Source organism: Manis pentadactyla, chromosome 1, assembly GCF_030020395.1.
Source record: "Manis pentadactyla isolate mManPen7 chromosome 1, mManPen7.hap1, whole genome shotgun sequence".
Taxonomy (NCBI): domain Eukaryota; kingdom Metazoa; phylum Chordata; class Mammalia; order Pholidota; family Manidae; genus Manis; species Manis pentadactyla.
In genome coordinates this window covers 155225013-155240616 of record NC_080019.1, presented here as the reverse complement: position 1 = coordinate 155240616, position 15604 = coordinate 155225013, and the positions used below count along the sequence as shown (strand labels likewise).

At 38.4% G+C, this 15604-nt stretch overlaps 1 protein-coding gene across 6 annotated transcripts in view; it reads right to left on the bottom strand.

The window, feature by feature from the left end:
* The window catches only part of EPHA6 (EPH receptor A6), a 932734-nt gene that overhangs the window by 139692 nt on the left and 777438 nt on the right, over positions 1-15604 (bottom strand). For all 6 annotated transcript variants that reach the window (XM_036916570.2, XM_036916571.2, XM_036916572.2 and 3 more), the window contains one exon: positions 1021-1146. In XM_036916570.2, the coding sequence (XP_036772465.1) occupies positions 1021-1146 (126 nt within the window). The remainder of the gene's footprint in view (positions 1-1020; positions 1147-15604) is intronic.

The following is a 15604-nucleotide window of genomic DNA, read 5'->3' as shown; positions in this document are numbered from 1 at the left end:
TTGAAAGGCTAAAGAAAAATATCAGTGTAATAAACTTAGGCTTTGTTGGTATAATTTTACAAAGAAAAGCAAGAAGTGGGCATGTTGGGATTTTGTTTTCATTGGATTTCCCCATCTTTTCAAATGTTCCCAGAATACTGCTGGCTTGGCCAGGCCTCCTCCAGAATACATTGATACTGTCACCATAATTTGCAGCATAATTAATAATTAAGATAAAAAGCACAGGTATTATGATTAAAAATTCCAAGACTCAATATCCTAATTCTATTTTCCTAAGACACATATATAAAGTATAAGTGGGCTTATATCCTTCAGGTACAAGAGAGGAAGGCAGCTGAATATTTTACAAAATTACAGGGACAAAACAATTTGTGATTTTAATAATACCATGGATAGCCCACAAAGTGATTTAGGTAAACTTTGAAATGGCATTTTATATGCTCAGTATCCTGTATTTTGTTTCTCTCAATGAAAAAATATAGCTTTGGTTAGATTGGAATTTTTAGGGAGACTGTGCATTAATTTTAATTTTCAAAATGTTCCTCTAAATTTGCTACTTTCTGGCTTCGCTTCAAGTAATTTTATTTTAGTGAACTGGGACTTTAGTTAATCTCTATAAACTCACCCAGAAATGGAATTGCTCTTTCTGTTATTACTGCTTTTAAATTCTCTTATCTACCCAATTCTGTTTCACAAGTCACTTAAGTTCATCCTTGCTTTATTCTTGAGTTACGCATGAATTTGGGATCTGAAGTACTAATTCTTATCTATGTAAAAATTCTCCTAGAAGAAAAGGAAGCACTATGCTGAGTGCTCAGACAGCCCTTTTTCTGCTTCCTCTATACTGTTTTCATAGCATTAGTTACCATATCATGTGGTTGCTGCATTAAAAAATACCACTTGCATTACTTTTCAGCAATGAATTTTAGAAATATTTATTTTTGTATTGTGTGTCTATCAACTGTGAGCATAGTCCTACAGCTGTACAGGGTGGCAGAAAAGTTTACTTGAAATACCTACCAGCAGGAATCCTGGGGGGTAAAGTTCCTGCCCCTGGCACTGGATGAGGAGCCTGGATGCTATTTAAAAACCCCGCCCTCAGGAAGCTGGGGCAAAACGCCTCCACCCCAATGGCCGGGAAGGTTCCTTTTAAGAGATAAAAATTGACATCAATCAAAATCTTCTTTGTGGAAAACCTATAATCAACAAAGACATCAAACCTCACAAGGAAGCTATAAAATTCAAAGACATGAAATGCATTTTTATTCATAAGTTTAAGAAAATCAACCCTGTGTTTGAGAAGAAAGCTACTCTTAACAAATTATAATCAAAAAGGATTTAAAAGTATCAGAATGCTAAGAATAATTTTCTAAACTTAAATTTGAGAAAGTGGATATAAATGCAAATCATTGAGTTTGTCTATTTGCAGAACTCATGTCCACATGAGTTACAAATATGCAGAAGATCACTACATTTGTATCTGAGACCTGTGCGGCACTGGGAGGAGCAGTGCTTTAATTACGTTAATCAGTATTAGCACTTAAAATGAGAAAAACGTTGATACCATACATTAATTATATATGTTTTTTGAAATAGTGGTAAGAAAATCAATATACACTATTTCTAATTTGTTCCACTTTTAGGGACAAGACTTAAGAGTTTGCAAAGGTAGAACCACATGCTTTTTTATTTTTAAGAAGGCTATGTTGAAGCAAAAAAAAAGTATACTTGGAAGTTTATCCATAAAATTCTATTATGAATTATAGAATAAAAGAATATCAGGGCTGGGAAGGACATCAGAGATCATTATAGACCAGCAAACTGAGGTGTGGAGAGAGAAAGTGATGTCACATAGCTGGCAGACTACTAGGACAAAATCTTTCCACTGTAGATTAAAAACAAATGAGCCATTTCTTATTTGGGAGACTGCTAACCTCTGAATATGAATTAGAAACCCTGTACTCTGGAATTATAGCATTACAATTTGGTTTCTCAATGACCTGAAAGACACCTAAATAACTGTGCAGAGAGTTTAATATACATGCAATATTAGTGCATGGGCAGCACTGGTAATTGATGGTATATCTAAGTTTAAATCACAGTAATATTCTAAAAGCAAGTTACACTGTTGGCTGTAAGGAAGGCATCTCATTTCGGCCTCTGAAACCCCATCAGGCCCAGAAGTTATGACATACAAAGATCTGGGATCAATCATCCCATGTTCAGATTTAACAAGTCTTGTAGTTTTAAAGAGACTTCCCTATTTTCTGACACAAATTTTGCACTTAAAATTAAAATTTTAAACTTCTTTGAACTTTGACCAAGATTAAAGGGACCTGGTATATCATACTCTATATATCTTTCTTCTATGGAGGAAGTTGTTGCTAAAGAAAGGCCAACATTTCTTTAGATCTTCAGAGATGTTTTTATGGGAGAGCAAAGTTACAATGTATGTTTTCATGGGTGAGGCCTATACATTGTGCACTGGATTAAAGCAAGCATAGGAAGAAAATCGTATGCTGTGAATAAACTGGTTTTGTTGTTGATTTTATGAGGATTTAGCAAAATGCTCCAGCAGAGTTGGAATCCCTTAAAAATTAAGTTGCCTGACAAAAATGACAAATAGTAAGCCAGAAAGTGCTCTGGGTTAACTTGTTGAAAAGTGAAACAAATTTCTCCTTTGTTACTAAATACATGGTATATTTATCATTGAGCACAAAGGTAATATATGCCCATGTACAATGGTCTCACACAGGACATTTTCCACATTGCAATGTTCCATTCCTTCTTGACATTATACACACAGAAAAGGAGCTTCACCAGGCAGAGATAATTATATATTTATGTGGCATTGTTATTTAAAGTTACAAAAGAAATGGTGATTTAACAACAGGAAAAATAATTACAAGAAATTTAGATTTTATTATATGCTGTGAAAGACAAAAATAATCCAATTTTAGCTGATTATGGATTTACTGAAGCAAAGTAATAGGAAGCCTGGTTCAAGTATACTAGGCATACTAGGATGTAAAGAAAAAGATAATAATCTTGCACAGGAAAAAAAAAAGGGGGGATATAAATGTAATTATCTTAAAGGAAATTTGAAGGAAAACAAAAGCATGTACAGCAGACTTTAAATAATGTTAATATGCTTCACTTTTAGAGATTTTTATTTGAGTTTTTGCTGTTTTTTACCACATTACTCAAAACTGTCAACTTGGAAAAGATGTCCATTATTTTTACTCCTTAAATGAAACAACATAGAAATATTATACTTTATTGCTACTGATTACAATGATTATTATTTTTGTAGTTGTGACTGCTTGTCATACTAATAGCAGTTTCCATTTTCCTAAACTTGCTGCATTATTCATAAGGGCTTTGTTGTGTTTCTTTACCATTGGTTAAAAGGTCTTTTCATTTATTGTGGCATCTCTTCCTTAAGGAACTATTTCTTTTTTTTATATCTGAAACACACAAACAGGAAAGCTGGTGTATATGAATATATATTCAGTTAAAATAGCACATTATATGATAATAATACCTTATCATTTTTCTCTTTAAGGTCAGTCATGTCAACAGAAATTGCATGAAACACTACAGCTCTAAATTTTCAAAATTCAATCAGGAAAACTGAATTTATTCTTTATTATAATTACCTTAAGTATTAATCCACAAGAAATTAAGTTCATGAATCTTTTGGGGTTTGATGTGAAATAATTATAGTCTAGTTTGCCCTATTGCTTGAGTTGCTTGAGTTGCTGGCTTTTTTTTTCTTGTTAGGTAATTGTGGAATTTATTAATCAATTATATGACAGCTGAAGAACATATTCTAATATCCATAGTAGGAGAAATGTAAATTTCCATGAAATTTGTTTTTAGTTACATTCAGTAGACGAAGTACTTGTTAATAACAAGTGAGATTTTTAGGTGATGAGAGGATTCCTCTAGCCATTACAAGTTTGAAATATAAGATATATTACTTCAGACATGCTTTTCCAAGTCTCAAATACTTGAATTTCCAGTTTGTTAGTGATCTTGGGTTGATGGATTAAAGAGAGACCTGTATGTGGCATTAGCATATATTGTCTATAATACAGAGTTGCACATAACTGGGCATCCTGTATTTTTATTTGCTAAATTGGCAATTCTAATTTCAAACACTTATGGATACCAGACGGAACAAGACACTATTAACTACTGGTGTAATGTAAGTCAACAAAAGCCACTGGCTGTAAGAATCAGTGATTTATGTATCTTTCATTAGTTTGGTGGTTTTCAATATCCCTTAGGGAGAACTGTAAATTATAACTGTGGAAAGACATTACTGATGGCAGATTTTGAATTTCATTGGCTTCGTCTACCTACTTACCCATCTGTCTAATTTCACTCGTCCTTTGTCAGGCTGTTTCCCTCTGCTCCTTGTGTATTTCATGTTTTATCTCCTACATACTTCTCTCTTTGTTACAATAATTTATAGTATTTTACATTCTCTCCTCCATCTTAGATAAGTACAAGAAAACTATAAGCCCACTATATTTTTTCAGGCATATACTTCCTACTTTCCTGTGATAGTGGATGAAACCTCGGACTTAACAGTTACATCACCATTGAAGGCAAACCAGCAACACTAAGAAGAGCCATTTTCATACAAGGATTGGAAGAGTACATCTTTTACTCCATGAAGACCTTTTAGGTCTCTTTTACCTAACAACACACTATCTAGGAAAGGCTAAGCTGCTCTGTCTCATTTGTTAGAGAAGATTCCTACCTCATTGTGATGCAATGAGGCAGGCTAGCAGGGAGACCAACAGTCCTTTTCTAACTTGATCAGAAGATGCACAGTGTAGGGTTTCAATGACTGCAAATTGAATAAGTGGATAAATAAATGATCAGATGAAAAGTGACAAACTGCTCCTTGGGCATATATATCGCTAGGATCTAAGGAAGTATTCTTCCTGTTCAATTGCTTCTTAGGCCAATAGCAACTTTCTAATGATTAGATGAGAGAGAGCTAATTTTGAATTACACTTAGAAGATGAAAGAGATCCGTTCCATTCATGATCAAGTCATTCATTTCTCTTTTTATCACTCATGGACTTTTTTCATTTATTCAGTAAATATTTATTGAGGTACCTATTTTTTTTTAACCAGGCCTTATGGCATACATCTTTAGCACAAAAAGAGGAAATCAAGTATTTTTATATGTGACATTATTACTTTCAGGAAATGATTCTAAGCTATGTCAAAGATACAATTACAGAATTTTATCCATTTCCTAAATTCTTATAAATGGAAATATTACCATAATTAAGTTAGTATTTTCTTCTTCAGTTACCTGCCTAGCTAATCTCCATGTAGATTCATTAGTACCAAATAAAATTAAAGATCATGCAACCATTACTGTTTTATTTTTGACTTCTTTTTATCCTCAGGTCACTGCAAAATGAATTTTATAGATTTCTCATCCTGTTGTTCAATAGGTCACAATAAAAGTATTGAACCAAAAGAGGCAGTTTCATGGTTAGATTTTTATGAGTTAATTCTTCAGTGCTTTTAAAAAGAATTTTTTAGCTTTCCTTGAGTTATTTTTAAACTTGTAGGTTATATATGATAAGATGATGGTTGCTATAGGTTATTATTAAAACTATAGCAGTAGCAAGGAGAATTAAAATATTTTGAAGCTGATTAAGAGTAAGACATTTTTTGAAAAATGCATTTTAATTTACATTTAAAATAGAAGTTCTCTTGACTTTTTAAAACAAATGTTTTGAGTAGCCTCATCTGTAAAGTGATGACCTTGGACCAGAACATCCCTAAATTTCCTTTACAAAATTTTTATTCCATTTGCTACAGTGAATTAAAGCTATATTTTCCCCAAATGTAGATGATGTCCAGTGGTCTTACCTATGTTTATATTTGGTGGGACTTAGAATTTTAACTGCCAAAAAAATGTCCCGATTAAATTTGCAATCTGCTAATACACCATCATGTTTAATAATGACAATGCTAGGCTTGAACCAAGTAGAACTCTGACTCTACCATTCACTAGCTGATTAAACCTGAATGAGTTATTTACCTTCTCTTATACTCCCTTTCTCCATTTGAAAAATAGAGTTAATAATAAACACATCACGTTATTTTTTTGCAGACCGTATGAGAAGCACAATATTAGTGGCTGACACTAACTAGTGTTTAGGAAATGAGGGATCAATAATTCTCCTCCTTAAATCCCTAAATTTAACTTACTATTTCATGTCTCCATGCCTCCATGATATTTCCTCCTCTTGGAAGGCCTTCTGGCCTCTGTCGAAACATACTGACACAGCTGTGGAGAACTCACTGTTCCCTTGCCTCCTATAATCTTAGCTTCTCTAATAGAGATAGAACACAATCATAGGTTCAGTATTTATTCATTTACAAACTCAAATGCTTTTAGGGACCCATCAGGTGCAATAAATATCAGGTTGGTGACAAACGAATTTAAATGTTTTAAAGAACACCATAGAAACCAAACACACCTCGTAGACAGCTCGAGTTGTGGGCTGCCCTCAGGTGACTACTGGCTCACAGGTTTATAAGTTGTGATCCCTTAAGAACAGTTACGGGTCATGCACATTTTATTTTCTTATCCATGTCCAGTTCCAGAGCTCGCACTCAAAAGGAGCTCAATGTGATACTTATTGAGATGAATTAAAATCATCTTTACATGAATAGTTCAAGGTTGTTTGACTTTATCTGGATGAATAAGAGACTGAGTTTTGTCAATGTTTGAGCTGTTAAAAACCATGTATACTCTAATAATATAAATGTCTTCAAAACTGCATAATTATTAAAGTTCAATGAGGTTTATGAATTTCCATTTTAAATGCTTATTAAGAGTAAGTGTTCAGGAATTAGGGACAGACTAAAATTCTTTTAAAAGTCTACAATTCTAAGTCCTTTAAGAAGTGGTGATGGGTGAAACGAACTTTAAAAGCACATCCTCCTGACTGAGCCACCATGAAGGGTGTGATTGGCTGATACCTACCCACCCTGTTCTTTCTGGGGCCAGACATTTAAATTATATGTTTTTCAGAAAATGCTTTTATATCTCAGGTGCCAAGGAGTCAGCTAAGGAGCTGTTAAATAGCATTTATCAATGTGTATGAAAACTAGATTTATTTAGCTTCACAGCTAGAGTGTGCTATGTATTTAATATTTATGAACTATGGGTATATTTGTCACACTATTAAAGGGAGGTTTGCACCTTTAGCACACTTGAAAAAGAAGTCATGAGGCTGCATCTGCCTCTTTGAAAGTTTCCTCAGCTGCCTATGAATGAGACTGGCCACGTATCCTGCTTCAAGTATATCACATTGTTGTTCTCTCATATATAAAGTATGAAAAAGAATATCTGGAGTTAGTTCCACTTCCAGGTATTGATGCTAACACCATGGGCAGTGTTAAAAAATATAACAGGCACTTCTTATTTAAGGCTAAGGTATTTAAATTCCTTTCAAAGATTTGTTAGCTTTTTTTAGGTCATGATGGTACTCATTTGGTATCTATATGGTGTGGATTAGATGGTAGGATAATTTGGTTTAGTAATTAACATTTTGAACATTTGGTCTTGAAATAATCAGGGAACACAATTAGTCTTGAAAATAATTGAGAGCAGCCAACAGAGAACAAAACTAATCAAGACTCTAATGACTTTATATCAATTCTGATACCATAAATGTATGACTGGGTAGAGGTGGTGGCGAAGGCACACCCACTTTTCCAGGTAGCCACTATTTTCTTGAAGTAAGCATGTGGGATTTCCTTCCATACCCCTGCCTACAGATGTGCATGATGAACACACTTAGGTAGACACCTGCCTGAGTCCTTCCAGTTCAGATTACATCACTCCCCAGTTTAAAAATTTCAAAATCTCCCTACTGCTGAGCACAAACCAAAGACATAAGAATGGTTTCAGAGGTTGGTGGTTCAGGTCATGGCTGTCTCAGGTCCCTGGCCTTGCCTCCCTCTCCCATTGGCCCACAGTGCCCACATACTGGACCTGGGAGGAGTTCAGACACATGGCCAAAAACTCAACCTCCCTGAGTCTACAAAGGGACATGCTGTTCTCAAATGTAGGCATTCTGTTGGGAGTTTGTGTATTAAAATAACAGATGACTATGTTTGGTGTGTACAGACAAGCTCAAGATGCAAAGAAGATTGGGAAATTCCAGTCAACTAACGTGACTTAAGGTAGCCAATGAATCCTGCGGTGTTGCCATGGAAAAGGACCTGATGGTTTGAAAAAGACCATCCTGTTCTTTGGAAGTTAATATCTTTTGAATATGAGAAAGTATTGGGACAGAAAATACTTTACGAAACTAAGTGGGCTCTTCAGAAGCCAGGATATCATTTTTTTGTACTTTGTTTCTTAACATTTACTTTGCAGAGCTACAAATGTAAATGCTTTCAGTTAGAAAGCCTTTATTTTATTTTTGGAAATGGAAAAGAAATAAAATACATCTATCTTGGAAACTTTTTGCAGACTATTTTATTTGAGGCAAAATATATAGTCATTTATATAATTATCTAATATATAGTTATTCTAAATTTCTATCAGTAATTTAAAAATCAAATATCAAGAAAAGCCAATGCTTCCTTAAACCTAGTTAAGGTCTTTAAAGCATTAAAAGAAAATTAAATGTCACTATCTTTCTGGATTGATATATTTCTTTTGGAGCATAAGATTTGTGCTGTTGATGACCAACTATAAAAAATATGGTAACTGGAATTAACTGTGCACAGCAGTATACCTGATTCTATATAGTAGTGTGGTCTTGATATATTTAAAAGTAACACAAAAACAAATATGCTTACATTAAACTTCCCAAATTTAGACTATATTTTTTAGTATAAGGAATTCATAGTATCATTAACTTGTTGAACACAGGCTTACTCTGAATCTAGTTTTCAGCACTCAAAAACAACTGCAGCTACTTTAAATGCATGAACACAATGATCATGAGAGGACTGAAACCACCATCGTACAGAAATATTTGCCACATATTTCCAACCCATATTTTCTTAGAAGGGCTAAATATTATTTGAACTGTTGAATGTTTGCATACCTCTACAACATCCCTGCCCATTTCTTTCTTTATTTAACCAAAGTGTTAAGCAAGACTATCACAATTGTTTTATGTTTTCCATTAAACTGAAAGTATGATATCTGATAGTCACCTTACATTTGTAATTTAAATTTTACCACCTAATTATAATATTCACACATTGATTTGTATTAAAGTGTTTTTGCTTTTGTTGGAAGAAAAAGAATGGTTTCAAAATCCTTCATATTTTACTCCAAACATATTAAAATATTCATTGTTATTTGAATGTGCTCCTCACACCTTCTAGCACAGGGTGAGAATGCCCTGTCTTAGCCTGACCCATTCTAAATATCCTGATCAAGTGCCCCCTCTTTAAAGAGGCTTTTCATTTTGCCACTGCTAGAATAATCCTGCTCTCAACTGTGCTCCTTCAGGAAGCAGCAAGACTGCCATGGGAAGCGCACACGTGCTGGAGTCCGAGGGATCCACGTTTAAGGACTTGCTGTGCCATAGCTTGCTGTCAGGTGCTCTGAAGGAGGAAAAGGCCATTAAGGAAAAAGATGAACTCCTGAGGGAAGGACAGGCACAGGTGGCAGGAGAATGCCAGCTGCAAAACATTGAGGTGAAGGTAAGAGAGCTGCTGAGGACTGAGCTAGCATTGCTGTAAGGCATTGTAGAAAAGGTAAAGGATGTAGCAGAGGAGGCACTCAGGGGAGGGGAGAGAAAGGTGCCATCAGCCCCAGAAATGGAGGAGCTGGGCAGGATGAAGGGGTGGTGCTGGAGGCGCTGGCCCCTTCTCTATTGAAAGCATGCCTAGTGGTTGTAAAGAAAATAAAGACCCAGCAGCCGAGAGTTCCCCAAGGAGAGGAGCAGCCCCCTCCCCAGGTCGTGGAGCACTCTATGGTCCACCCCTATACTCAGGCTGAGTTGGTGGATTTGGGCTCCCGGTTTAGGCAGAAGCCCTTGGAGTCAATATCAGCTTGGCACCTGCATCTGTGGCACTTGGGGTAGATGGAATTGTTCTGTTGGGATCATAGATGGGAAAGCTGGCTTCCCTGATGGTTCAGCTCACCTTGAGGCAGCAGTTACAAAGTGCACATCAGACCCCAGGGAGTCACTCCCTCCTTGACTGGCTTATGGCTGCACTTCGTGCTGTGTGGCCCAATCAGGGTGATCTACCATCCTCTCCTGCTACATGGCAGACATGTACTGAGCTCCAACTGGTGTTATGAGAGCTAGGTATAAGAAATGCCATATATAGTCCAGAGAATCATGGCCTATATGAAGAGACTTTCACTACTGGGATGAGAAATATTGTGCTTCAAACAGCTCCCTCATCCCTCTTTGGGTCTCTAGTGGCCATTCTTGCCCCTCACTTAGGGTAGCTCTTAAGTGAGGTGACATGTACAGTAGCAGACATAGGAGAGGCTGAAGCAATGAGAACATAGAAAGAAATAAGGTCTGCTACTCACAAGAATTTAAAGGGCTCCATGAATGTTATGAGGACATAGATGTGCATTGATTTAGTATGGGCAGGAGTAGACAGAAGGAAATTATATGGGAAGTCAAATAGGATCTTAGTAGAGTTATAGCAACCACTGAAACCGAAGCAGCAGTTTCAGACATTAAGACCAAAGAAGCAGAGGTCAGAGATAGAGCCACAATTCCGGCCTGTGTTTTTGCAATACTTCCTGCTGGAGAGCGAGCCAACCTCACTCGAACCCACACAGGAAGATGACTGGGGCACATGGTTTGACTGAGGGGAAGGTCAAGGTACCTGCCCCGAGGGACTGGGGGCGCCTGGAGGCCATATGTTGAAATAGCTATCTACTGGTCCCCAGTGAACATACAACGTGTCCTGGCTGCAGTGGACACTGGGGCTGAATGTTCACTGATTCATGGTAACCCTGAGCGGTTCCCCGGGACCCCCACTATCATAGATGGATATGCGGGTAAGGTTATCAGAGTGAAATAAGCCCAAATCCTTTTGGGAATAGGGCGTCTACCCCCCAAAAGAGTATACTTTGTATATATCTCCTATCCCTGAGTATATTATGGGGATTGATATCCTGCAGGATCTATGTTTGCCGACCACTGCAGGTGAGTTCAGACTGAGAGTATGTGTGGTGAAGGTAGTTCTGAGAGGACATGCTAGGAGCCCGCCCATAGCTTTGCCTGTGCCTTGGCAGTTGACTAATATCAAACAATACAAACTACCTGGCGGGCATAAAGAGATTGGAGAAACTCTCCAGGAGCTGGAAAAGGTGGATATTATAAAGCCCACCCATAGTCCTTTCAATTCCCCAGTGTGGCCAGTAAAAAAGCCAGATGGCTCCTGGTCTATGAATGTGGATTACAGAGAACTGAATAAAGTCATACCCCCTATGCATGCTGCTGTCCGCTCTATTGCAGGCATGATAGATACCCTCAGCCACGAACTAGGAACATACCATTATGTGGTAGATCTTGCTAATGCCTTTTTTCCATTGATAATGAGCAGGAAAGTCAGTAACAGTTTGCCTTCACATGGGAAGGCCGGCAGTGGACTTTCACTGTCCTCCCACAGGGAAACCTCTACAGCTTCACCATCTGTCATGGACTTGTAGCCCAGGACTTGGCTACATGGGAGAAACCACCAAAAGTGCAGCTGTACCATTATATTGATGATGTCATGCTCATGTCTGATTCTCTTTCAGATCTAGAAGGTGCTGCACCTAGACTGCTGCAATATCTACAGGAGAAAGGATGGGCTGTGAACAGCACCAAGGTTCAGGGACCTGGTTTGTCAGTCAAATTCTTAGGGGTCGTCTGGTCTGGTAAGACCAAAGTTATACCAGAAGCAGTTATAGATAAAGTCCAGCCCTTTCCTACCCCTACACCTGTAGCATTGCTACAGGAGTTTTTGGGTCATCTAGGTTCCTGGAGAGTGTTTATCCTGCACTTGGCACAAATTCTGAAACCCTTATACTGGTTGACATGAAAGAGTGTCAGGTGGGACTGGGATGAGACATGTGCATCTGCCTTTACTACAGCAAAATGGGCAGTCAAGGTTGTGCAGGCCTTGAGTGTGATAAATCCATCAAGGCCCTGTGAGCTGGATGTTCATGTTACTGAAGATGGTTATGGTGGGGTCTCTGGCATAGGCTTGAATGAACTTGCCAACCTATTGGATTCTGGTCACAACTCTGGAAAGGAGCAGAGGTATGAAACACTTTGATAGAAAAACAACTGGCTGCCATGTATCACACCTTGCTGGCTACAGAATGTATCATTGGAACGGCCCTGATAAAGGTAATAACCACATATCCCATCTTGAGGTGGGTATGAGACTGGACCCAAAAGCCCAGGAGTGGTGTGGCATAAATGCCCACACTGGCCTAGTGGGGTGCTTACCTACAGCAGCATAGTGCCCTCTCTTAGTAGCCCCTAGAGTGAAGAACTCCAATGCTTACTGGGGTCGGTGACATATACTCGTGAAAAGCAGGAAGAACTTGCTTTTGAACCATTAGTAGCAGAGAGTCCCTATAAGGGAGGAAGAGTCCCTATACCCGAAGATGCATGGTACACAGATGGCTCCAGCTGTGGGCAGCCCCCAAAATGGAGGGCCATAACTTTCATTTTAAAACTGAGATAATAGGATGAAAGATGGTGAGGGGAAGAGCAGCCAGTGGGCAGAGTTGCGGGCTTTGTGGCTTGTGATCAGCCAGGAGCCCTCCCCTATAGTTGTCTGCACTGACAACTGGGCTGTCTATCAGGGCTTGATCCTGTGGCTACCATCCTGGTACCATGCCAACTGGCTGGTTGGTCACCGACCCCTTTGGGAGCAAGAATTGTGGCAAGACTTATGGGCCTGTGGTCAGACTAAAATAATTACAGTATATCATGTGATAGGTCATTTGCCACTGGCAATCCCAGGAAATGATGAAGCAGATAAATTGGCCCAGATACGTTTCTTAGAAGGAAAGCCTGATTCCATGTAGCCCAATGGTTACATCAGCATTTGTTGCATGTGGAGCAAAAGACAATGTGGGCTGTAGCCCGTTCGTGGGGCTTTCCTTTGATGAAGTTAGTAGAGCCTGGCAGGAGTGTGTTGTATACTCTCAGAGGGACTTACACTGAGTTCCACAGCAACATGGGACAATAGCTAAGGGGCCTATACCCCTTGTCAGGTGGCAGATAGACTATATTGGGCCTCTATCTGTGTCAGAAGGATATCAGTATGTCATAATTTGTGTGAACACAGCTACTGGACTTCTGGTTGCTTTCCCTACCTGTTGTGCAGACCAGCAGATAACCAAAAGAGGCCTGGAGCATCTCTTTGCTGTCTATGGCTGACCATAGGTAATTGAGAGTGATCAGAGCACCTATCCTGCAAGAATGGGTGTGACAGCTGAAATCAAATGGAAGTTTCATGTGCCATACTATCCTACTGCAGCAGGCATGATAGAGAAGCACGATGGCTTGTTAAAATCCAGGCTAAAGTCAGATAACAATGGTCTGTAGGGTTGGACAGTCCACTTATGGACTGTGCTACAGCGTTTCAACAAGAGACCCTGAAAGGGAGCCCTGAGCCCTGTAGACATATTAACACATATACCTGCCTTCCCTATACAGCTGCAAATACAAACCAAAGAAGAATCACTGAAGCTGAGGTTTTGCCACCAGAATAATATCTTGCTGCCAGCACCAACTGCACTGAACCCTGTAGACTCCATTGAGTGGACATGGCCTTGGACCTTCTGACACATGAACCAATGATGGCTGGCTCTCCTGGAACCTTGGGGACAAGGCCTGGAAGCTGGCCTCCTTTGTAGCCCTGGAATAACAGCAGAGTGGGTGCAACGATCACAGCAGTATATCCTGAATGGCCAGAAGGTAGGGGCATCTTACTGGGAGTTTTGTTTTATCATTATGGCCAGTGCCTGCACCTCCCATAGCACTATACATAGACCCTTCAGTAACTCCCCTGGGGAGAGGAGTAAAAGTATGATATACTAGTCCTGGACGGGACCCCTTTCCTGCTACAGTCCTATCATAGGACCACTCTCTTGCATGCATCCTACTTGATGGACAAGATTTGCCTATTTGGTATCATTAAAATATGTGTCTTATCACCCCTAAAGTCTTTGTGGATTGGGAATCTCCTCTGGCTTGAGGATTATTATAGTTTTTGTTACCTGTATCAAAATCTTGTTGTATCTTAATTTTTGTTATTATCTCTAAATTATTGTTAGCCTCTGTTGCCGGTGTGGAATCTGATAACAGTGCTCCAGCTTTCTTGCACAGGGACCACTGTGGAAGACTGAGAGCATGTAGATTGTAAGGAGAGAATCCTGGAGGGTTCGAGTGTGGGGAAGTTGGGGTTCCTATGGCCAGGATCCTCACTGAACTTAAACCACTTGATGTAACTGTCCTGTTGCTAGGCTACCGCTTCTACACCCAAAGGTAATAAGCTATTATTGCACTATATAGAGAGTTCGGCCCAGTGCTCTGGGTGGAGGCAGAGACTCTAGTGCTCGACCTACTGCTGGGAGAAAAAGCCGGGTAATAAACCCTTTCACCCCAAAGAAATGTTCTACTGTCATTTCTTTGGTCACACTGAATCCATAGCAAACTTGTTGGGGGCTGAAACCCACTGGCAAAACATCAAGACACCTTTAGGCTGAGTTTCAAATGAGGATCCAAGTATATCCTATTTTGTGAGATTGTTGAAGGAAACTCATGGCTTTCATAAAAAGAAAAAGGGAGCCTGCAGGTGTAGTTTATTGTTGAAAACATCCCTAGTAATGTACTCTTCAGAGCTTCTTCTAAGACAATTTCAGACTCTTGTATTGTTAGATTACTGGTTCACTTAATATACATGCTTTTTATTATATTTTAAATATTGGCTTGGATATAAATTTGGGTAGTTTGCTAAAACACTCTGCTAGTGGTAGTGAATGATTATAGCTTTTTGGATATAGTGACAGTGTGAGAGAAACAGTAGTGTCTGACATGATATATGTGGCACGGAAAACATTTGGAAGCAGTTTGAGTGCATTTTATTTCTGAATGGACTCATAGGGCATCCATCCACTTCCAAAGCATTATTTAAAAAATTATGGCACCACAATAAGTATTTTATTCTCTGGATATTAGTTTTCAAAAAAGGAACCAATAAATGTCTTGAGTTATGATCTAAATAAAGAACAGGACTGAGTTACAATTAAAAGAACATTTATATTTGCAAGTGAAAAATAAAAACTTACTGCTTTAAAAGTATTAGATTCAATTTATTGCTATTTAAATAGACTAATTTTGTGTACACGTTGTGTGAATAAAGAAAAAGATGCTTGCTGTTTTGCATATTTTCAAGGGGCCAAATTATTTTACTATTCAGTGGTAAATTAATCCTCAAATTTTACAGTTTCAGAGTTTAGGGAACAATGATGCATTTTTGTTTGTATTTGAGTTATAAAAAATCCAAACAAAACAGCTCTCTCATTTACCCTTTAAACACTGTCACATGTGCTCTT